The sequence below is a fragment of the Hylobates moloch genome, unplaced genomic scaffold, assembly GCF_009828535.3.
Source record: "Hylobates moloch isolate HMO894 unplaced genomic scaffold, HMol_V3 SCAFFOLD_1, whole genome shotgun sequence".
NCBI classification, from domain to species: Eukaryota; Metazoa; Chordata; class Mammalia; order Primates; family Hylobatidae; genus Hylobates; species Hylobates moloch.
Window position 1 is genome coordinate 201,797,531 of NW_026652276.1, and position 24,534 is coordinate 201,822,064.

The following is a 24,534-nucleotide window of genomic DNA, read 5'->3' on the forward strand; positions in this document are numbered from 1 at the left end:
TGTTTTACACAGCAATTCCACTCCTATGACTCTAACCCGAATGAGAAATTAATTTAACAACAAAAAAATCAAGAATTTACATGTATAGTATTGTGTATCTGTCGTGGACAGGTATGAGTAAATCTATCTTTGTATGAAACAAAATACAGAAAAATGTATACAAGATGCTTAACCTGGATTATTTTGTTGAAGCGTAGGTGATATTGGGAGAAGAGGAGGGCTGGAGAAAGAGGGAAGCAACCTAAGCAAGTCAATAAATCAGAATACACTCACACACACACACCAAACACAAAGATAGAAAGTTAGAAGGTTTAAGTATAGGGTAACAACAAAGAAATAACATTTACATTCTCTGGGGACACAAAGAGCCCTGGAAGAGTTTCAGGAATAGGTGTTTTTATGCAAATTTCATTTCCAAGAGGAGTGATACTTTTGTTGAATAATTTGATTCTTTTTTTCCCACACAATATAAAGTATTAACAAATTTTTCAAAGCTGTATTCTTTATCAAACAACAACAACAACAATCTCAGTAATTCTAAGGTTCAAAACTCAGTAAGGGTCAAGTTAAAGACACTGTCTAGGGGCAAGAAAGCTGAGTTCTGTTCCTGGCACTGCCACCATTGGACTATTTGATCTTTGGCAAGTCACTTAATCTGCACTTAATTTCCTCACTCACAAAGGAAGGAAGTTCAACCAGGCCATCTTTAAAGCTCCTTTTAGAAGTGGAATGTGATGATTCTATAATTAAAAAGCACAATGTAGAAAAGTGAAAAACTAGTAAATAGGAGGGATAATTATCATATATTTTAAAGAAATGGAGTTTAAAATCTTAATATCTTTTAATGATCCAGGTAATTTAATGATTCACTTAAAAATCGAACTTTTAAGAAGTATAAACTACAATAAGATCAACTTGTGATTTTACATTTCCAAATGGTGAATTTAACCACCCAATGCTTTAATTTTGAGAAATTAATGCTTTAATGTTGAAAAAAGGAATGCTGCCATTTTAGATATTTTCAGATTACTCACTGAAGTAAGACTTAATTTGTCCTTTAAAATGGGGCCATCTATAAGGTGCAGTTCAACCAAAATGTCATCTTCTAGAGACCACATGTAATAGCCCTGTGAAAAAAAGGCTGGGCAATGCCAGCCAGTCAGCATGCCAGCTAGTCAGCTACATAAATAAATTGCACAATAAAATTTGTAACAGAAAATTTTGAATAAAATTATTAATAGAACACAAAAAAATGGAAAGAACAATTTGCTTAATGGCAGCCTCCTGAAGCAACACTCACTGTTTAAATTGTTATATCTTCCTAAGTTTTATAAGTAATAATACGATTATTAATCATACTTTATTAAAATTTAAAGCATAAAAAGTCATTAACTAATAGGGCATAAAGATTTCCATGAGCTTGTTACATTTTATGTATTTTATTTCCTTAAATGGTTACGGGATTTTCCAAAAGCATACACACAATTCCTTAAACTTTGCCAACTTAGAATTAGTTACATAAAAATCACCCTTCAGACCATATGGAATCTCCTAGACAAATCTACTCAGCCTTTCTATGATAGGTTATCTGGGTGTGAATTCCACCCCTCCCCGCCCCCGCCCACAAAAAATATATTAAGACTTGGCCCAACTAGATTTTACAGGCGACAGAGACGTAAAGAAACAATTTATGGCTTGCACAATTATCTAAAATTCCCGCAAACAAGCGGTTCCCTAAGTAGTATGTCATAATTTTCTTATCTATGAGTAGAAGCACGTGCATTTATTTATATCCCTAGATTAAATTCAAGTCTAATTTTACTGCCAGTAGTTTCCAGGGGTGGATTTCTTTGTTCTAATTACAAATGGAACTTGAGCTAGATCAAAGGCATTTTAAGAAGGTCAAATTTTACTTCTCTGAAAAATAGAGGGTGTTATCCCATGTAATTAATTAATGCTTAGCCATGCCCTTTGGCGCATTATCCGGTGGCTGCAGAAAACCAGAGCCAGCCGTCCCCACCTGTTGGTGCAGTGAAACTTACCCAAAAGAGCAGATTGAGGGCGTAGAGCAGGCAGCGCAGACACTTCACGGAATCTTCTCTGGCCATTGTGAGCCCCGTAAGGGAGAAGCCCCATCCTTTCACCACATCCTACTCCCAAGGGCAAAACGGCAGCGATCTGCAGGGGGTGGGGGAGAGAGAACAGGGGACATCTCACCATCGCGCTTCCCACCGCCTGCCCGTCCCTCCTCCACCAGCCCTCAGCAGGGTCCAGAGGGTCCCGAAGCCCAGTGCATTCGAGACATCGCCTCATCAAAAATCATTTGTTAAAGTCATAATGGTAACTAAACTCCCAAAATTTCCAAACCGGGTTCAGATAACACCTGCTGGGAAAAGAAAAGAGCAACTATCCGGATGAATGAAGTCGCACAGTAAACTCGCGTTCTCAGGAGACACGCGGCGGAGCCCTGTGCATTCTGATGAGTCGCTCTTGAAAACCTCCCTCACTCCACGCCCCTCCTCGGGGACAGCTCTGCTCGGAACTGTCCTGAAGGTGAGAAACCACACTGCCCCCTACCCCGGACACGTCAGAGGAGCCACCGGCAAACCCGTGAGCATGAGCGCCCTTCTAGTTAGGACAGTTCCTGGGCAATCAAACTCCACACCCCTCTACCCTGCCCTGCAGCTCGGGTGTGAATGCAAGGGACTGGGGCGGCGGGGCGGCGGGGCGGCGGGGCGGGAGGGCAGCGCGGAGTTGAGATTCCGCCCGGCTACTAGGGTTTCTCTGGGAGAACGTGAGAAATGTTTTCGGCCCCAGAATGATGGATTAGCCTGGGACAGTGGGCGAGGGGCGGGGAGGGGGCGCCGGGGAATTAGGGCCGATGCAGCTGTGCAGACGCCGGGTTAGTCATTCAAACCCCGCTTCCCCCGCCCCGGCCGCTCCCGCGACCCCTCGCTCAAAGCCGCCCGCGGAGCACAAAGCGAGCGCGGCCACAGACGCAGCCATCGCGTCCGCGCGCCCCCGGCAGGGCGCGAGGGGAAGCGCCGGCGGCAGGGAGCCCCAGAGCCAGCCCTTAAGTAGTTTAGCACACAGCGCGAAGGGCAGCCGCCGGCGGGCTGGCGGGACAGCGGGAAGGAAAGGCGACAGACGCGCGGCCACTTACCGTCGGCGCTGGGCCCCGTGCCCCACGCCCGCCTGGGGATAGTCGGGGACGCACGGCGGGGGCTCATTGGGGCAGGGACCTTCTTCGCGGAGAGCCTAAGGGCTGCATTGGCTTCAGCTGGAGACGCTTCTTTCTCTTCCTCTGCCCCCGCCGCCGCCGTCGCCGCCTCCTGGGAAAAAGAAAAAAAATAAAAAAAAGTCCTGGGCAGCAGTTGCTGGAAAGTCTCTGCTAAGCCACCTCCCAGCGCCGCTGTCCCTCCCAAGCCCTCTCCGAGTCCGGACGAGGCAGCGGCGGCAGCCAGGGCCAGCTGCACAAACTCTCAGCGCATGCTCGAGCCGCTGGCTGCCGGGGTTGGGTCCTAGTGGGTGTTTCTTGTCCCTCTCACCCAGCAAGAGTCCCCAAAGGGACGCTTCACCTCTGCAGGATAGGGTCAGGAAGATAATGCCTAGGAACTTGGGAGAAGTCCGTGCAGTAAATCCCTTTAAAATGGTGGTGTGGAAGGAATGGAGGCTGGGTTATAAGCATAGAGAAACAGGCTTTTATTATATGACAATATTTGTGTTTGAGAAGGGGGGGTGAAGGGGTGGCCCAACCCAATTCCTGCCATGAGAAAGTTTTCACAACCTTTATGGAGCCACCTCCTGTGATTTGTTATTAACATGGTGCTCTATGATCCTTCTTACTGCTTTGTTGCCCTCCCTGATTTTTTTTAAGTTCTTTTCCACTTTCATACTGCACTAATAGCATTTACGGAAACATCAGAGTAATCATGTCCAGTCTGACATGCAGAAGGGGAGGAAAGAACATTTTTAACTCTTAGAAGTAACTCAAGCTTTCCAAAATTTCTCATGATAAGATTGTTTTGAGTTAACTGGTGATTTATTTTGAAATGTGTACATAGTAGTGGATCTTTGGAAAATCTAATTTTTTTTTAACTAGAAATTCACGAAGTATTACACAGCAGGAGACCATCCTTCCAAAAGAATCTTCCCTTTTAGAAGATAGAAGTTTCACACTAAACAAAATGCCACTGGATCATATCCTCCACATAAAATGTGGATGTGTTATGCTATGCCTCACAATACTGCTCATTTCTAGGATTACTTTTGTGGGCACTGCGTGACAAATAAAACTTCACCAACAAATATGAATTACCTGGAATACGAGCAACATCTTTGACCTAATAACTGGAGTCCTTGGATTTCCTTGCAGAAAAAAAAAAAAAAATTGGAATCCTATGTCCATGACTGCCTGTCTAGAGACAGTTGCTGCATGACTGGAGTGACAATAAGACATGCAGTCTCATATGGAAAGAAGCAAAGTCAAGACCAAAAGACAACATGGTTGTCCTGGGTTAGGCTAGGAAAATTATTGGTAAGCAAGTCACTAAGCAGTATGTAAGACAGCAACCCAAAAGAGTATAAAGAATTATAGCCATGCACAAAAAAACACCAAGAAAAATGTCCAGTTATCCATCAGATGACTCCAACTCTGATAATGAAGCAGCTTCTAGAATACTGGGGAAGAGCAAAGAAACCCACTTTTATCCTCTGCCAGTTTCTTCTCAAATTAGGGTGCATGCCTGTTTTAAGCAAAGGACTCCTGAAACAACCAGCCATCCAAATGCTGTTGGTGCCACACATTCCCTGGAGAGATATAAACATCCTCGCATTGAAAGGAGTCCATGACTGCTATTAAAACTGAGAAAAAGTGCCAACAATTCCCATGTGTCAAAGCAGAGATCCTTTTCTACTCCTAGAAGGTAGTTAAGTGCCCTTTCCTTAATTCATAAACCTTTAAGGGTCAACTGCCTTAAAGTAATAAAATACTAGAGGAAGTTACTTTAGAAGTATGCATGTCCCCTTCTTCCTGGTAAACAAGAAATATAGATCCAAGAGAAATTAAAGTAGTTGCTCAACGTCACATCTTTAGTCCAACCTAGATTCCAAAGTAAAAACCAGAATAATGGCTCTAACTTAGTACATTAGTTTAGTGGTTCTCGAAATTGTACACGAGAATCACTTGGAGAGCTTTGAAACAACCCTAATTCTCTGGCATGCCCGATACCACTTAAATCGGAGTCTCTGCAGGTGAGGCCTAAACACACAGGTTTTTCCAAGCTCCCAAGGTAATTCTAGTTTGCAGCCACTGCAACTAGGGCTTTACAGCTGGCTAAAAACTAGCAAAAGGGTCTCTTTAGATTTTGTTGGATCAAATCCCTCTCCTGTGAGTTGATAAATTGGGATTATTATCCCCATTTTACAAGTTAAGAAGAAAACAGAGCTGTAGTTACTGCTCTAATATTCCTGATAAATGGTCATCGGAGACAGTGAATCAACATTTCAGTAGAGGAGACCTCACCACATTTGAGACATTGCAGTAATGGGCAGTTTTTATTGCTTAAACTTGACCATACCGCCTTTTAACTTCTACCCTTCAACCTTAGTTCCACCCTTGGAGTCCATAGCACGAGCAAGCCTTCCTCCCATATGACAGCCCTTCAACTACTTGAAGGCAGCTGTTCTTCCCTCCCTCTCCAATTCTTCTCTTCCCCAGAATTATAGAAGCACAGTAAGACTTGACATCACAGCTGTCATTCTGAGGGTTCTATATTTTTCTCTGTGAGATCTGTTTTTTTGTGTGTATGAACAAAAGGATAGAAATATCATAATATGCACATAAAAATTTGAATATATAATAACATATTAGGAAAATTGTATGGTCTATTTACTACCCATTAGTCAGGAACCCAATTCTGTGGCCAGGTGTGCTCCAATAAGTATCATTTCAGCGGTGGTACCTACTGTGCCTCATGCTGAAGATACTAAGACAAGTTCTTACCCTCCAAGAAAAGGCAAAACTATCCTTTCTTATTATATAATAATAATAACAATAATAATGACATCAAAAAATAATAAAATAAGCATTTACAAGGAATCACATACATGTCAGTCCCAGTGTCAGGAGTAAAACTCAGCTATACATTAAGAGAATACAAGTTCCTCACTCCGTAAGGCACCTTGTTTGTTTATATCTTATTCTATTCATTCTGCTCAAGTTGTGGAGAGAAAAAAGAAAACAGGAGTTTGGATGTATGAGTTGCTATTCCTTCTTAGTACAAGACCCTCACAAGTACTCCTAAGCCAGTTCTTTACAATTAATATGGGATAGACACCTAATATGTTTTGAACAAATTATATGTGTCTGACATGATAGGTGCTTCTCACAATTTATCTTATTAATTCCTCATAACCATATGTTGAGATACTTGAAATCAATTCAGATAGCTGATTTTTACCAGACCCACACAGGTAGTAAATAAAGAAGCTGAGATTCTAAGATCTGTCTGATTCTTTCCACTGTTAATCTGCATTACAATAAAATTTCAAATCTGGTTGGACAAGACTTAAGAGGAAAATTTTCGAGCTTTTTAAAGTTAGTTTTCGAGAATATGAAGCTGAATTTCAAATATGTGTACTTAAACTATGACTGGTAAATCTACTTTCACCTCACTTCTAAAAGAGTATACAGACCTACTAAAACCTGAGAAAATCCTTTCATTACTGAATTCAGTAGACTGCTCTCTACTGTAAGCTTAGGGTTGCCAGATAAAATACAAGACACCTCATTAGATTTAAATTTCAGATAAACAACAATTTTTTATTTTTTGGTATAGGCATGTCCCAAATGTTGCATGGGACAAATATTTCATTAGACATACATATACTAAAAAATTATTCAATGTCTACCTGAAATTCACATTCAATTGCAAACCCTACATTTGTATTAGTTGAATCTGGCCTCCCTATGCAAACTAGCAAATGCACTCAAAGAGCCACAAAAACAAATATGTTTCACATAACAATGAGTCCAGGAATAGTGATTCATCTGCCCAGTAGTGATATCAAGGAATCAGTTCTTTTTCCTCCTTACTCTCCTGACACACACCATGAGTCATCATACTATCCTCAGCTACCTCCTCTTATGGTCACAAGATGGCTGTGCAAATTCAGGCATCATTTTCAGTTACCATTACTTCCAAAGGAAGAAGGTATTTCCTCCTATGGGTCTCTCTTAGGATCAAGCAAACCCCTCCCAGGAGTTCTGCAGCAGATTATCCCTTTGATTGATTGGCTAGAACCTGGTCACATACTCATATATCTACCAGTTATTCACAAGAACTATGGTTCTACCATAACTGGTTTGTTTTGTTTTGTTTTGTTTTGTTTGAGACAGAGTCTCACTCTGTCACCCAGGCTTGAGTGTAGTGGCTCCTTCTTGGCTCACTTAACCTCTGCCTCCCGAGTTCAAGTGATTCTCATGCCTTAGCCTCTCGAGAAGCTGGGACTACAGGTATGCACCACCACGTCCTGCTAATTTTGTCTCTGTAGAGACGGGGTTTCACCATGTTACCCAGGCTGGTCTCAAACTCCTGTCCTAAGGTGATCCACCCACCTCAGCCTCCCAAAGTGCTGGGATTACAGGCGTGAGCCACCATGCCTGGCCAGGTTTTAAACCAATCAAGATGTATTACCTGTGCCTGGGACAGCCCTTCTTTAAAGCACAGGGCCAAACAGAGGAGGGTAGATAACTGAACACAGCCAGATTTTTATTCGAACTGAGGGATAGAGAAAGGCAAGCATAGTACCATCCTCTCTCCTGTTCACTGCTAGGACAACCGAGCTCTCAGTCAACCATTTTGGGGCACTACTTAGCAAAGTTTCTTAGTTATTGAAAGAACCACTGAAGCAGGAACCTCATGGCAATAGCAAAGAACCCTGAGAAAACTTGTATCACATCATTTCCATCCAATGCCATAAGCTTACTTTCAGCATCATCATCTGCATTTATACACCAGGTAATTATTTAAAGAAGTGCCCAAATCAGTACCCTCCTATGAAATCCTAGAACACTTTTCTCTTAAACTTTATCGAAACCTGACCTTCATGCAAAGTTTAGAAATTTGGACTCATTTCACCCACAGATTTAATAAATATTTATTGAATTGTTACTACAAACTCAGAACTGTGCTAGGAGATACCAAGAGTTCTACCATAATTTTAACTCTCAAAAATTTATAACTTCATTAGCAGGCTTCCTCTTCAGAAAGCAAAATGTATAGAATATAAGAGATCTTTTGGCCAGACTTGGTGGCTCATGTCTGAAACCCCAGCTCTTTGGGAGGCTGGGCCAGGAGTTGGAGACCAGCCTGGGAAACATAGCAAGTCCCCTGTCTCTACAAAACATAAAAACAATTATCCAGATGCTGTGCGCTCACCTGTAGTCCCAGCTACTCAAGAGTCTGAGATGGGAGGAGCTCTTCAGCCCAGCAAGTCGAGGCTACAGTGAGTCATTATTGCACCGCTGCACTCCAGCCTTAGCAACAGAGCAAGACCCTCTCTCTCTCTCTCTCAAACAGCAACAACAACAACAACAAAGAACTCTTTCTCTTAATTTTCAGTTATTTGAAACAAAATGTAAAGAAAAGGAAGGAATCCACGTCCATTTACAAACAGCTGCCAATTTCTACTTTTCTCAGAAAGATCCCTCAGGAATTATACTGTTATTCCACTACATCAGCTTTTTGTCACGCCCACAATACAACTGGGGAAAGATAATCAAATAGCTACCAAGAATATTAGATATTTGTCTTCGCCTGCTGCTCTTTTCATTTTCTTGGTGTGTTTTAAAAGTTCCAGCTTACTCCAATGCTGTACTAAATAAAACACTTGTTTTTGACACTAGATAAAATCTTTTGTTTTTAAAATTATTTCCAGCTGGCTAATCCGAACTCACAAGTGTCCTCATCCTACCATGTGTAAAACAACCATTTTATTATTATTTGTGTGTATGTGTACTAGTAATAACCATGTATGGAAAACTGGAGATGTTGTAAATTCTCATTTCAGATTTCACGGTTTGAATGTAGAAATGATTGACTGATGAAAAAGAAAAAAAGTTAGTGTCCTTGGTTTCTTCTAGAAGAATGCATTTCTTCTCAATGCATTTGTTTTCACTGCAAAGAATTATTATTTCTAGCAATTGCCATTATGTTCTATTATCTTTGTATGGTCAGTTTTGTAGAAAGCAATGTTAACTGATTGATTACTACTCACAGCAATAAAGGAAGATATATCATGTCAGCAACATAAGACACCCATAAATAACTCATACAGTTAGTTTTATTGACTATACATATTTCTATAATTTTAATCTATTTCTTGGCATTATCAGCCATATTATGCTCTATAACTGACTAGAGAAAATACTTGGGATATAGTATGTTTGATTTAAGAAACATACATATTTTTCCAAAATGACTGCTAGAAATTATATATTTTGTTGTGAGTTTTATATTGGTGGTGTTTTATGAGTCACTGGCTCATAGAGAAGAATCTTTCCAATTCTGCCAAAATGGAGATGAGCTGGTTCTCACTTTGGCTTAAAAAATGGCAGCAGCCAGCTTGGGCAGCAAGGCTGACCATATGTTGACTTAATTAACTAGGTCTTAACAGCTCTTCCTCAGGTGAGACATAAAAACTGAGAATATAGCTACCAAAATCATGTTACTCAAGTCGGCTCTCTTTCTTGATCTTTTCTTCCTTTTATTGTCACCAGCTTGCACATATGCAAATGACATCATAAATCATTTCCCCTTTTTCCTTTTCCCCACAACTTTCCTTCTGTTCAGACCAGTGTTCCCAACTATCCCATGAATTTATCACATTTGCTAGACATCCAAGTTTTTACCAACGTGCCTTATTCAGTTATGGGAACAGGCATGGATGGCCAGAACCTAAAAACTAGACCAATCAATTAGGGTATGACTGGAATTTGAGTGAAGACCCATCAAAAGGCAATGTAAATTCAGGCAGTCAAGCAGAACCAAGTATGATGGGAATGTGTTGGCAAGCACCAGGTGGAAATTATGGCAGAAAGACAGATGGCAATGTCACAGAATCCCAGCAAATGGTAACAGAACTCAGTGGCACAGGAATCAGGCAGCAAAAAAACATGAAAAGTGCCACGCAAGTAAGGAAAGACCCCAGTCCATGTCAAGATGAATTAGCCAGTCTCTGCCAACACTTAGTTGGTGAAGTTGATCCAGGGAGATGAACTTAGGTCCCTAGAAAAGCAAGATTCAAAAGCAAAAAACACCATCCCAGAGAAACTTCTCTAGACCCTACTTTTAAGAGTGGTAATGTTAAGATTTTAAAAGCTAGAGGTTTCCAGATTAAGGAAGATCTTAAAGGCTGGCCTGAGGAGTTTGCAGTTTATTCAGAGGCAATGACAATCCTGAAACATGTTGATATGAGCAGAAGAATGACATAAACAAACAACAGCAGGAGTTTGAAGTCAGACCTGGATTTAAATGCTGGCTTTACCAAATGTTAGTAATGGGATTATGAGCAAATGATCTCATGTCCACAATCCGCAGTTTCCTTATCTGTGTACCTACCATCTAAAGTGGTCATGAGTAATATGTAATTATGAGCCTAAATTTAGCTGGGGTCACACTGCCCTTTAAGGTTTAAATAGAATAGGCCAGCCTCTTTCCCACAAGCAGTGGGTGAAAATGTTTTCCCCTTGCAATCCCTCTGGGGATTCTAGAGATGGGGAAAGAAGGAGGAAACACTTTTTCTCCAGTTCTGAATCCATTTATGGATCATCTTTCCAACTCATACATGCTGTTCTTTTCTCTTAAGGGTGAACAGTCTTCAAGAAAAGATTTCTTCCCTGTCCACAAGCCTATGTTCATAGCTGCCTTTGAGCGAAGGCACAAAGAATCTGAAAGTATTGCTGTAGCAGCACCGCATACGACTCAAAACCAAATATCAGAAATTCTCTAGTCCTACTTTTTTCTTCCTTGTAGTCGTTCCCTGCAGGTCCCACATTGATTGGCTGCCTTTTCTCTGATCTCACTCACTGTTCACACCCCAATTCTAAATTCCTGGTAACTTCTCAAGCAGACAACATAGCTATCTTTTTTGTTTTGCTGTCTTCTTTCAGTCTAGGCCTCAGAGATCTCATCTTTCACATAATTCTCTCCCTGCAAGAAATTCTGGTGCTTTTTACTTAAAACAACAGCAACAAAAGAAAGAAAAAGAAAGAAAGAAAGAAAGAAAGAGCCACTGTTATAGTGCTTACTATATGCCAGAAAGTATTCTAAGAGCTATACATATATTAATAATTTAATCCTCGAAAAAGCCCATATTATATATGAGAAAAACAAAACAGATCATGCAGTTAGTAAAGGTCAAGCCAAAATTCAGTGTGGGGTATTGTAGCTCCAGAGTCTTGTGATAGCTGATAGCACCAAACAAGTGCCTAGAAATAAATGGTTGTGCGATTATTAGGAAGATTATTCTGATAACCATATGTAGGGTAAACTGGAGACAGGGATAACAGTAGTGAGACAATTATTTGGCAATATTTCACAAAGAAGATTCTGTGGAGCACTAAACTTTTGAGCATTCTATAGGCACCTGCATTTAGGAAATGCTATTATATTTGCCTCCTAGAACTTTTGCAAACTCTAGCATAGAAGAGATTCTGAGAACTCCTATGAGAAAGGAATTTCTTTCACTTCGTATAACCCAGCACTTCCTAAATACATTTGATCAAGTAATCTCTGTGTATCTCTGTGTGCGTTTGTGCCTGTGTGTGAGAGAGAGACAGAAAAAAAGACAGAGAAGTTCTTATTAATAGTGAATAGACCTAATACTCAATTGCACATATCTTGATAAATATCAATTTCTACAAAGAAATACGGAGCTATTTCAAAGGACTTAGCAGCTAAATAGATGTGAGGCACAAAGATATAGAAATACAGGGGAAATATAAGTGATATATAGTTTCAATGTATGTTTCTGTCAAGTCTCATGTTGAACCATAATCCCCAGTGTTGGAGGTGGGGTCTGGTGGGAGGTGTTTGGATCATGGGGACGGATCCCTCAAGAATGGCTTGGGCCATCCCCTTGGTGATAAGGGAGCTCTTGCTCTGAGTTCACACAAGATCTGGTCATTTTAAAGTATGTGGTGCCACCCCACCTCCTTGCTCCTGCTTTCACCATGTGAGATGCCTACCACTCCTTCAGCTTCTGTCATGATTGTAAGCTTCCTGAGGCCTCTCCAGAAACAGATGCTGGTGTTTTGCTACCTGTATAGCCTGCAGAACTGAGAGCAAATTAAACCTCTTTTCTTATAAATTACGCAGTCTCAGATATTTATTTATAGCAAGGCAAGAACGGCCTAACACAATAAGGAACTTAAATTTGACCATAAGCATTAAAGTACCTCCTCATGTCTACCGTGCCCTACCCCAAGGTCCAGTTCATTCACTTGGAGGATCCAATGATCACTATCAAAGCCTGTATAATATACATCTATTTTAAGCCACTGTCCTCACTTCCACACTCCATTACAAACTTGAAGAAAACAGACACTCCACAACACCGAAGCACTTTTGCAACAAGTTCTTCATGCTTGAATATTTTTCAAATCCTTGTTTCCCTGCCTCAATCATTGTTATTTGTTTCTTTTTCATCTTCATTTGATCTTTGGATTTGACACTAGGCCATTTCCTTAACAACAAGCTTTATTCCTGTCTTTAGTCACAGTATTTATTGACTCCCCCAAGCCATCATAAGTGACCATCTTTCCTAGTCTGGGCCAGCCCCAGAATTGAACCCCCCCAAGCCCAGCAGTTCCCAGCACTAGCAATGGTGTCCTTCCAGACTCACCCTAGAAGCTCATGTGACACAGTCATAGAGCAAAACTGCATACTCAGGAAATTATACTATATTTTTAAGAGTATAATAGGTTATAGAAAGAGATTTAACTGAGAGAGAAATATAGATAGCAAACATTACATCTACTTTGGCAAGGCTAAAGATCTCATAAGAAGCTCATAAGAAGCCTTGTCATCACTGGGCTTAAAAGTAGTTTCACAAATGTCAGAAGGTGTAAAGACAAGATTTGGGAGGGCAGGAGAATTCCTGAGACTGTCTGTGCTTAAATTGCTGCATTTCCCCAACATATTCCTTCTTTAAAAAGCAACCTCCTTTGGTACATATCCAGTGGCTTGGATACCTAACACAAACTAGAAGTAATTAAAAAACAAAACAAAGCATATTTTTTTTTCTTCTCAGGACCATATTCTCTTACGTCATGCCAATGACATCTTATCACCTTTCTCTTCCTCTTTCAGACTCATCCAGTCCCTGAGTGTGGTGCAGTGTGAATACTGGGTCTCAGTCACCCTTGCCCAGTCACCTTTGGCCCAGTCACCCTTGCCCAGTGCATGAGATTAACCAATAGATTCATGCTAAGAAAGGCAAGCCAAGAGGACCTCAGGCTATTGCCTCCCTGACTCATCTCAGCTCCTGGAGTATGAGTATCATTAAGAGAAGTTTACCATTGTCCTCATCCCCATCTCCAGAGCTCTGCCTCAGAGATTTTGCCTGGGGGTAGAAGTAAGACATAAAACAGACAGCTTCTAATCTCTTTCCAGAGGAACTGATTTTATTTGCAACAAAGCATGGACAAGTGTAGGAAAACAGCCAGTTGCATGGAAAGAATGAAACCATCTTGAATTAAACCACCATGATGACAGATATTTGACTCCTGCATACCAATGTATTCTACAGCAAAATGTTTAAACGATGCTTGTCGCATAGATAAGCCCTCATAGAAATGCTTTCTAACTTCCCCAGTGGTCACAAGTTTCAGCAAGAAAGTCTGAAGTGTGACCCCTGCACATGCCTTTTCCCTAAAAGCTTGCTATATAAAGGATACTTTCTAGGCAGGGCGTGGTGGCTCCCTCCTGTAATCCCAGCACTTTGGTAGGCCGAGGCCAGAGGATCATTTTGAGGTTGGGAGTTTGAGACCAGCCTGGCCAACATGGTGAAACCCCGTCTCTACTAAAAATACAAAAATTAGCTGGGCGTGATGGAGGGTGCCTGTAATCCCAGCTACTCAGGAGGCTGAGGCAGGAGAATTGCTTGAACCCAGGAGGTGGAGGTTGCAGTGAGCCGAGATCATGCCACTGTACTCCAGCCTGGGCGACAGAGCAAAACTCCATGTCAAAACAAACAAACAAACACCAACTTTCTAGAGGGCTGAACACAGACTCAATCTTCTTGAAGCTGCCTGAGACGTTTCTTTGGTTCATAAGTCCCTATTAAATATTTCTTGCTGAGAAACTGGATTTGTCAGCCTTTCTTCAGCTTTCCAACTTCCTTGGCCTTTCTGGGTAGGTTTGCGTATACCTGCTTACCAGGAAACAGGAAGTTAGAGCCTAAGGCTGCTCTCAAAAACAGTGATGGTTGTGATAAAAGGCACTCATAAATCTAATGAAGGTACAGCCTAAACCATATGGTCTAGGCTGTACCTTCATTAGATCCATGAATGAAGAGAGAATCGGGGTTTTAGACAGCTGGGCAGAGTCATTCTGCAGTCAGAACAAATATCAAACACTGACCTCAGAAACTATTCCTTTGAAGATGCTACATTTTGATTGGATTAATTTGTAGAGGACTATATGACAGAGGCGTTGTTGAAAATGATACAACAATCAGCAGGCAACTTTCATTTATTTTTAATTTATTCACAGGCACGATCATAGTGCACTTCATAGGCCTTGAAATCCTGGCCTCCTCAGTTGCTGAAACTACAGGTGCATGCCACAGCACCAAGTTAGTTAGTAGAGTTTAACAGCTGACTGTAGTGAGGAAAAGAATAGAAGAGCCTCCTATTAGGACCATTGTCATCCCAGGGTGACTGTGAAAAAAAACAATGCTGTGCTTCCCTACAGAGCAACCTCAGAGGCTTCACAGTATAGGAGAAAATAGATTTCACAAAAATAATATGGCCAGTTACTAAAAAATAAACAAATAATAAAAAGCCCCAAAGGGGAAAAGAGGACCAATATCTAGAGTCGCTAAAATATATTATCTAAAATGTGCAGTTTCCAATAAAAAGTTTTGAGGCCTGACAAAAAATAAGAAAGTATGACTCATAAAAGACCTAAAACAGACAACAGAAACTGCCTGTAACAGTGACCTGCTGTTAGATCGAACAGAAAAACATTTCAAAGTAGCCCTCATCAATATGTTCACAGGTCAAAAGAAAGCATGAGTAAAGAAGTCAAGGAATGTATGATGGCAATGTCATATCAAATAGAAAATCTCTATACGGAGATTTAAACATTACAAAACACGACAAAATTCTGGAATAAAAAAGTACAAGAAGTTAAATTGAAAAATTCACTGGACGGACTCAACAGTAGATTTGAATTGGGAAAAGAATTAGCAAACTTGAAGGTAGATCAGTTGAGATTATATAGCTGAAGAACAGAGGGGAGAAAAGAATGAAGAAAAACTAACAGCACCTCTGAAAAATATTGGAACACCATTAAGTGCACTATCATACACATAACGAAAGTGCCAGGAGGACAGGAGAGAGAGAAAGAAGATGAAAAAATATTAAAAATAATGATGACTGCAAACTTCCCATATTTATTAGAAAATAATAAAATACATGTCCAGAAAGTCCTAGTGCATTTCCAGAAAGCACATAGGATAAGTGCAAAGATACTCACAAACAGACACAGCATAGAAAAATCCTAAAAGTCTAAACATGAAGGAAATCTTGAAAGCCAAAAGAGGAAAATGGCATGTTCTTTACAAGGAAACCCCAATAGCCTTAACAACTGACTTCTCTGAAGAAACAGGAGAGTCCAGAAGACAGTGGGATAATATATTCAAAGGGCTCAAAGTAAAAAATAGTGAACCAAAAATTATATATCCAGTCATGCTATCTTTCAAAAATGAAGACGAAGTAGAGTTTCCCAGAGAAACAAAAAATTGAAAGAATTTGTTGCTAGCAGACCCTCCTTATAAGAAATACAAAAGGAAATTCTTCAGGCTGAAGATGATAACAGAAAGTAATTCAAATTCACACAAAGAGCACCAATAAACGTAATATTGCGTGATTATAAATGACAATTTCAATACATATTTTTCTCTTTTCTTCTCTCAGTTGATTTAAAAGCAACTGCATAAAATTATATCTATATACTAAGAGAGAGCAAGAGAGAAAATTGTTAGGCTTATAACGTATAAAAACATAATACATGTAAAATATATTTGCCAATAACAGTACAAAAGAAGTGAATGGGAGCAAAGTTGTAATGGGCTAAGAAATGACTACAGAGGATAAAGTAATAACTAGAAAGAAAAAGAGAGAGAAAGAAAAGAAGGAAGAGGGAAGGAAAGGAGGGAGGGAGGGAAAGGGAAATGGAAGAGATGGGAAGGGAAGAAATAAAGGAAAAACATTGCCCATGCCTGCTTCATCAAATAATGCCAGCCCTTATCTTTCTTAGCAGACACTTGCTAAGTTCCTGATGCCCCTCTTCTGCACGCTGAAACCCTGAAACAACCCTGATGCTGTGGACAGTATAACAGGAAGGACAAGCCCACTTGCTGCCAGGCCTTCCTAGAATCTCTTTGTCTCCCAGTTATGGCTTGCCCTATTTGCCCTACACTATCGGCCAAAAACTAATTATGGGCTCCTGCCTCTACTTTCCCTGCCTAACACTGCAGTTTAGAATCCTATTTGGAATCAAAAATCTTTCCCAAATTCCATCTGCTTGGCTAAGCCTCATTACTATTCTTAATATTTCCCTCTAGAGGGTAGACCTTGCTCCCTATAATTTAGTTGTCTTCTTACTTTGCAGGGACCTGTTGAGAAGGGACCTTTAAACCACTATAGTGTTACCACTTGCTTAGTGACAATTTTTGAATGTTGTCTACCATCTGCCTCCACAACTATGACCACCCTTCAACACACACACACACACACACACACACACACACACACACACACACTCTCTCTCTCTCTCTCTCTCACACTCAGTGTTTAATCTCCTTGGATACTAAAACCTGCAAGAAGCAAGCCAGGGTCTGCTTTGACCTTTCTGACATGTCCCTCAAGCCCTACAGCTGGGGTATTTTCCCAGCCCCTGCCTACATGAACCTGTGGAGATTAGCATGGTTTTGTGACTTTGTTTTTGTTTTGCCTAAATGTACCTGAGTTTTAACAGTGAATACATTGAACTGTTTTCTCAGTATTAATCTCAGAGCTGATGAACGTGAGTGGCTTATCAGCTTCTCTAGTAAGTAAATTTATAATATAATTTTCTGTATCCTCACTCTCAAGATTTTGCTGATTTATTATTTTTGCTGATCATAGGTGTGCTTGCTGCAAGCTACATAGCTCTCCCCTTCCCTATCCCCTGCTCTCTTTCTTGCCAAAAGCAAAGGAACAGATTTTATAATCTACCTTGGACAGAAAATCAGGAGAACCAAGATGATAGAATAGAACTCAAAATCAGAAGAAATACACTCTAATGAGAGTCTTGAAAAATTAATGAGCTTTAGTGTAAGGATTCTGTGATGTCTGTTTTTGCAAAAGGGTTTAAAGTAAAAATATTGTGTGGGTGTGTGTTTAGTCATCTATGTTTTGTGTACTTAAGGTTCTAAGATAAGTGGCTTCTGGTCATTAAAGAATTATTGAGCTAACTTTCTGAGAAAAGACTGAGAAAATCTTTCAAGGAAGTTTTACTTTTAGCAGATCATTTTATTTCCAAGTCTAATTTTGTATCTGAGCTACTTCAAGTCTATAGTCAGCGAAATGACCAGTAAACTGGGAAGAAAACGAAGGTTCTAATCTGGCTTTTTCCTCAGCCAGGAAACCTAGAGTGTTTAATAGCTCTCCATCCAGAGGGATAAAGAGCTTTTCATTTCTAACATTCTATTAACTTATTTAATTGCATTAATATAGTTTCAATTTTGAGAAATTAGATCACATATTTAAAATTCTATACCTTCTAGGTGGGAAAGATAATTTTTTATGTAATTTTACAGTATCATAGTAATTTTTTCAGAGGTAAAATATCCATGACCTTACAGCCTTTTCTTAAATCTAAACACTAAGTGCTAATATGGGGAATGTCCTTTAATCCTATTGATAAGAGTAGTTCAGTGTTTTGAAAATGACAAAGTACATCTCAATTTTTAGGGGTCAAAGTTAGGTTTATAATACTAGTTTATATATGTTCTTTGGTCAAAAAATAATACTAAAATCAAACTCCTGTTTCTAAGAGAGCTTTGGAAATAGTCTGTGTGTTATAAAAATCAAATACTCAAGTTTCCTCTGGGTATATCTAGATTAATAAGTGTTAGATTTGCTTTCCTTATTTTTATTTTTTTGGTTTTTCAAGTTTGAAGACGGTTGTGATTAAAACATACAATTGTATTATGAATCCACATTCATACGTAGTCATATAATTATTTTGTACATTGAACCTTCATTGCAGGTGCTAATTGGTAGCCACTAATTTCCTTTGTTAACCTGGATTCAGGCCCATAAATCTCGATGCATTTAACCTATATTCTTTCATTTGCAGAATAAAAATAACAATATTTTATGACTTACATAACTTGATAGTCATCACAAAACAATTACTGTGTCAGTAAATCAATAATAACTCCGTACAAGTATTGCAATTCTCAATTGAATAGACTGAGTGAAAGGTGTGATTTTTCAAAAGACATATTTTCTACTAACAGTAGTGTCAAATGTTTTAGAAATTTTTGTAATGCAGATAATGAAACTGCGATGAATTCAACTAGAAATACCAAACTCATTTCAAATAGCTGGCTCATTCTTAAGAGTCACATTCCTCACTTTGCACTTTGCATTCTCCACATGAATACTGCAAAGGAAACACTTAACACGCCCTGATGAATATAACAATTATAACACAAAAGAGATTAATGCATCAGAACAGAAGAGTATGGTCTGTTAGTGTCTAATTAGGCTTCTGCTGTAATTATCCTCCATTTGATAAATTTTCTTCATGTAAAAATGATAAACCAAATCATGGGTATTCACTTAGTTTAATTAGTTAGCAACACTAAGACAAATTTAGTTTAATCTGTACCCTTTTATGTACTTTTTTCTAAAGATCTTAACTATAGAAAAGCTGAATATTTTAATGGTTTAAGTCTTTCACAATACCCCCATCATAAAATATTTCCTACACACCCTTACCTCCTATCCCAAACAAATTCAAACATTGTGCTTGGTTATATGTATTGAAACATTATGAAGGGGAGAGAGGATTAAGGAAGCATTGTGTGACTGGATTTAGAGAATAAAAGGCGGGGGGAAGAAAGGAAGAAGAAAAGGGGAAAGGAGGAAGAGAGGAGTGGGGAGAAGAACAGATACTAAGAAGGAAAGAAAGAGAAGAATAGGAGAGTGGAGGAAAGGCGAAGTTAGGGGAGGAGAAGGGAGGAAAGGAGAGGAGATTTAAATAAAGAAAGGAGGCATCAGAAAAAGAAGAGTTAATGAGATGACTGGAAGGGAGAGAATCAGGAACACAAAGATTGTTTTGCATTCATATCACTCATTGGCATCCAAGCCTGATTTTAAAAAATTATCTCTCTAGCTATCTTGCTAGCTAACCAGCTAGCTACCTACTTACCTACCTATCTATCTGGCAGTGGAAGTTGTTTTGTTAAATCATCTTCCTATCTCTGAGAAAAAAACACGAGAGAGGACTAAATTCTGCCTATAATTCTCCAAAAGAGAAAATTCTTCAAGTTCCCTAACAATTTTTTCCCTTCCTTCTGTAACTTTGGGCTATCCAATTGGACTGATTCAGTCTTACATCCCAGGATCAGAAGTTCTTGCTGCCCCCTGGAAAATGTGGCCTTTGATCCCCAAGAGGGTTGCACAAGGGAAGAAGCAAACTTCACTTTGGTGCTGAAAAGCAACATATGTGTACGCTTGATTTGGGATGGTTGGGACATCTGCTCCATCTGGACATGCTGGAAGGAATGATAAATGAGATCAATTCAGGAAACAATGCATCTGTATTAGTCTGTTCTCACACTTCTATAAAGAACTACCTAAGATTGGGTAATTTATGAAGAAAAGAGGTTTAATTGACTCATAGTTCCACAGGCTTAACAGGAAGTATGACTGGGAGTCCTCAGGAAACTTACAATCATGGCAGAAGGGCAAAGGGGAAGCAAGCACCTTTTTCACATGGTGGCAGGAGAGAGAAAGAGCAAAGGGGGAGGTGCCACATACTTTTAAACCATCAGATCTTGGAAGAACTCACTCACTATCATGAAAACAACAAGGGGGAAATCTGCCTCCATTATCCAAGAACCTCCCACCAAATCCCTTGATGAAAATTGAGAATTACAATTGGATATGAGATTTGGGTGAGGACACAGAGCCAAACCATATCAGCATCCAACTGGATTTCCTTCCAACTTGTTTGCAACATGGAAAAAAAGGTCAATCTTTCTCATTAATAATTTTTAATAATTTATTATCAGCTAATAGTTTATACGCTATTTTGACTGTCTTTTTAAAAACTGCTTGGAAAGGCTATGCTAAATGAGTTCTTCCCAAATGTTTATGTAGAAGGATCCTGATTTATTTCAAATGCATATCTACATTAAAATGTTGTTTCAATACATACATGGAATTTTGATTTGTACCTCTAAAATTCATTTGATAGTAAGTCAATTTTGATTATAGATCTGAGATGTAAAGAAAATAGTGGCTCTAAAATCTCTTCTACTATCAAAATTAATGTTTAGTAAAATAAATACCTAATAAATGACCCAGGATGCATGCTGAGATACATTGATTGAACTAAAACATAAAAAATATTATGCACACCATTGATTCAAGTTTTCAAGAAGGAGAAAACATTTGGGAACTGCTATCTAATTTTACTAGAGCTTATATTCATCTCGGAAGCATTGATCTGGCCATAAATGTCTTTGAAGTATTGAATTCTGAATTCTTGGTAAATAGCTGCTGCTCTGGGTCTGCTGACTCCCTGGTTACTCTGTCCACTCTTTCAAAATCTTTGTGGTATCTAGAAAACAAAGCATTAATGTTGGGACATCCTGAGTCTTCCAGTATCTGTTCCAATAACTTGGAACATCCAACCTAAAATTGTTGGTGCCGGGACCATAATGGTATCAAATATGTTTTAATAAAACCCTTGAATAGAATATGTATTTCAGTTTCACCAACATGAGAGAATATGTTTTCAGGGATGAATGGGGTTATTGAATAACCATGGGTTTTTGATTATTTGTTGGTTGATTGTTTTTAAACTGCAAGTTTTTTTATACCTTTCTTTTCTTTGGCAAGGCCCAGCCTATCTCATTCAGTCTCTAGGCATCAGTAAAGTTTGTTTTACGGACACAGGTGCCAAAATAGTGACTCAACTTCCATTCCCTCCATTGGCCTCCTTTTCTCTGGTGATGTAGGCAAATCAGGGCATTTTGTCTTCTTTCTTCCATGGTCTTTTCCACCTCCCTCAGTAAAAGAAGAAGGATGTATAATGTGTAAGCTGGTCCTCCTCTAAGCAGGACAGCAGTTCTTTAAATAGGTTAATGAGCAGAGAGGCTGAGGATCCCAGAATTTTCCTGTACAAATTTTGGATGTAAATTATTCATTTAGTTTCCTGGGGCAAACTTCGTTTGGATCTGGGTTGAAGGTACCACAACTAGCAGAGATCAACCCTTCTCACTAATAATTCCTTTCACAGCCCTAACATTGAATAGCTTTACTCTCCCCTTTTCACATTGAATCTCCTGAAACTAAGACCACTGTTGAGAAAAATCACTCTGCTCTAGAGCCTCATCCCAAAGCCTCGTTTCAGTTTAACGTGCTCAGACATCATTTATCTTCTAGGAGATAAATAAAGCCTGCGGGTGCACCAACCACCACCTAGGCCTGAGATGATGCCCAGGAGATGAAAAACCAACTCCATCTCCACCACAGACACACAATGGAGCTGGTACAAGCATGTACGTCCTTTCCTGGTTTTCTTATTAAATCTAGCATCTTCAGTTTAGTTATTATCCATAATTATTTCATCCTAGTCAAAAACATATTCAAAATAATTGCATGAGTTTATATTTTACATTAAAAAGTACAGAGGTGCTGAATAAAATAGCAGTCTATTCTTTCCGCATTTTGTGAAAAGAAAAAATATTTTGCTGATATAAATTCTCCTCATTTCAAATTAGTTACTTTGTTGTCTCTCTCTTCTCTGAGTTTAAAGGGCTTCAGGTGAGAAGTGATGGAACACTGATGTGTCATATGAAACTTTCCCTTTTCCACTCAGCACTAAGGAAAATATTTGTCTTCTACTTAGCGAACAGGTCTTTTCTTTAAAACTTGCTGAACTTGTTTTTTAAGTTAGTAACTTCAGTGTGAACCAAAACAGGGATGTTTTAGATTTTCATCTCTTTCATGCCTAGGAAAAAAGAAAGAAAAAAAAGTTCCCAAGCTTACAGGCTAAATAAGTGGAATGAAGAAAAGATTGTTAGTTCACAAAATGATCATTTAAAACTATCATTGGCTTATTAAATTATTGCTTTCCAATAAATACCTACCAAAAATCACTATCACAGACATAATATATGTAAACTGCCAATATAATTTCACTTTATTTAACAATAATGTGTAAAGAACAAATAGAAATGATCATTCATCATTAACAGATATATAGTGCTTTTACATTTTAATAGTAGTATTTGCTCATTATGCTAACTCAAACTGAAGCATATGGCAAATTCAAGATTTTTATACTCTAAAAACATTTCAATTCTACCTGAAAATACCCTTCTGTAAATCCACCCATGAAATTTTTTAAAAAATTGGTAAGGCATAAAAGTATACAAAGTTGAGCATAAGAATATTATAAACTGTTTCATGTACTCAACAAAATTGTGCAATTGAAGCTAAATAGTTATCGAATTACTACCCAGAAGAGTCAGCAGCTGCATCTATTTAAGGCTTTCATATATGTCTTTGCTGTTCCCTCCCTGCTCCCCCAAATTAACCCAGGATTAATTTCAAGAGCTCCTTCTCCCTGTAGGGCACTGGGAGATGATGGAATGGGGAGCAGCTGCATTTTCTGAGCCATTTTGTCCCTTCTAGCTATTTCCCTTCCTTTTCTTTCCACAGTCTCTCCCTTCCCTTGTACAATCTCAATTAGTTCCCAAGCTTTAAAATACATTTACTGTATATCCTGATGATTCCTGAACACACGTCTCTAGCCTGGAATCCTTCTACTGCGAACTTGAGACTCTGTATCCAATCAACTATAGGAGATCTCAAGCTGAATGTGCACAAGATGAAGCTTTCCTGGCTGGACTATCACACAACTTTTCAGTAAGTCAGGAATAGCATCTCCTTTCATTCAAACCATTCTTTCAACCAGAAACCTAGTTTTTTTTTTTTTTTTTTTGAGACGGAGTCTCGCTCTGTCACCCAGGCTGGAGTGCAGTGGCGCAATCTCGGCTCACTGCAAGCTCCGCCTCCCGGGTTCACGCCATTCTCCTGCCTCAGCCTCTCCGAGTAGCTGGGACTACAGGCGCCCGCCACCACGCCCGGCTAATTTTTTTTTTGTATTTTTAGTAGAGACGGGGTTTCACCGTGGTCTCGATCTCCTGACCTCGGGATCCACCCGCCTCGGCCTCCCAAAGTGCTGGGATTACAAGCGTGAGCCACCGCGCCCGGCCAGAAACCTAGATTTTATCCCTGATTCCTCTTTACTTATTTCTGTGCTGTGTTCACGCTAATGGAAAATTCTATCAATTCTGCTACAAAACATGCTTCCAATCCATTTCATTCTCTGTCTCCATTGCCACCAGCCTAGTCAAGAAAACTGCCATCCCACCACTGGACTACTTCCGCAGGCTTTGCTGCATCCATATCTGCTCTGATTAGTTCATTCTCCATAAAAAAAGTACAGCAATATTTATAAAATACAAATAAAATCAGATAATGTATGTACTTAAACAGTGAAGCATCTTTTCACTGTATCTAGAATAAATTGCAAACTGCTCACTATGGTTCACCCTACATGAAACTGTCCCTGTATATACCTCTAACATCTTCCCCTCAATCACTGTACTAGAACCTCACTAGTTTATTCTTGATTTCTCAACTGTATCAATCTCTTTTCTGCCTGGGTTTTTGATATGCTGTGCTTTTTGCCTGAAATACTCTAGCTGCTGACCTTCTCATGACTATTTCCTTCTAATTTTCAAAGCTTCCTTCAAGATATCATGCACATTGACCTTACCTAAAGTAGGTCCCATTCCACAGCTACTGTTTACCTCAGCTGTTATATATTTTTTTCCAGTAAACAACTTTTACTTATTTCACATGTACTATCTCATTTAATTCTCCTAAGTACCATGTGCAATAGCTATTATTGAGCTCATTCGACAGGTAAGAAAACTGAGGTTCCTGATGGC

General features: G+C 39.4%; 1 protein-coding gene across 2 annotated transcripts in view; it reads right to left on the minus strand.

Annotated features, from left to right (window-relative positions):
• The window catches only part of TSPAN12 (tetraspanin 12), a 152,703-nt gene that overhangs the window by 74,735 nt on the left and 53,434 nt on the right, over positions 1-24,534 (minus strand). The window contains exons 3-4 of one of the 2 annotated variants that reach the window (XM_032761561.2): positions 3,164-3,332; positions 2,043-2,178 (exon numbers count right to left, since the gene is read on the minus strand). In XM_032761561.2, the coding sequence (XP_032617452.1) occupies positions 2,043-2,108 (66 nt within the window). In that variant the 5' untranslated portion in view covers positions 2,109-2,178; positions 3,164-3,332. Of the gene's footprint in view, positions 1-2,042; positions 2,179-2,577; positions 2,690-3,163; positions 3,333-24,534 lie in introns of those variants that run through there. The other variant, XM_058435718.1, reaches the window with a different exon arrangement.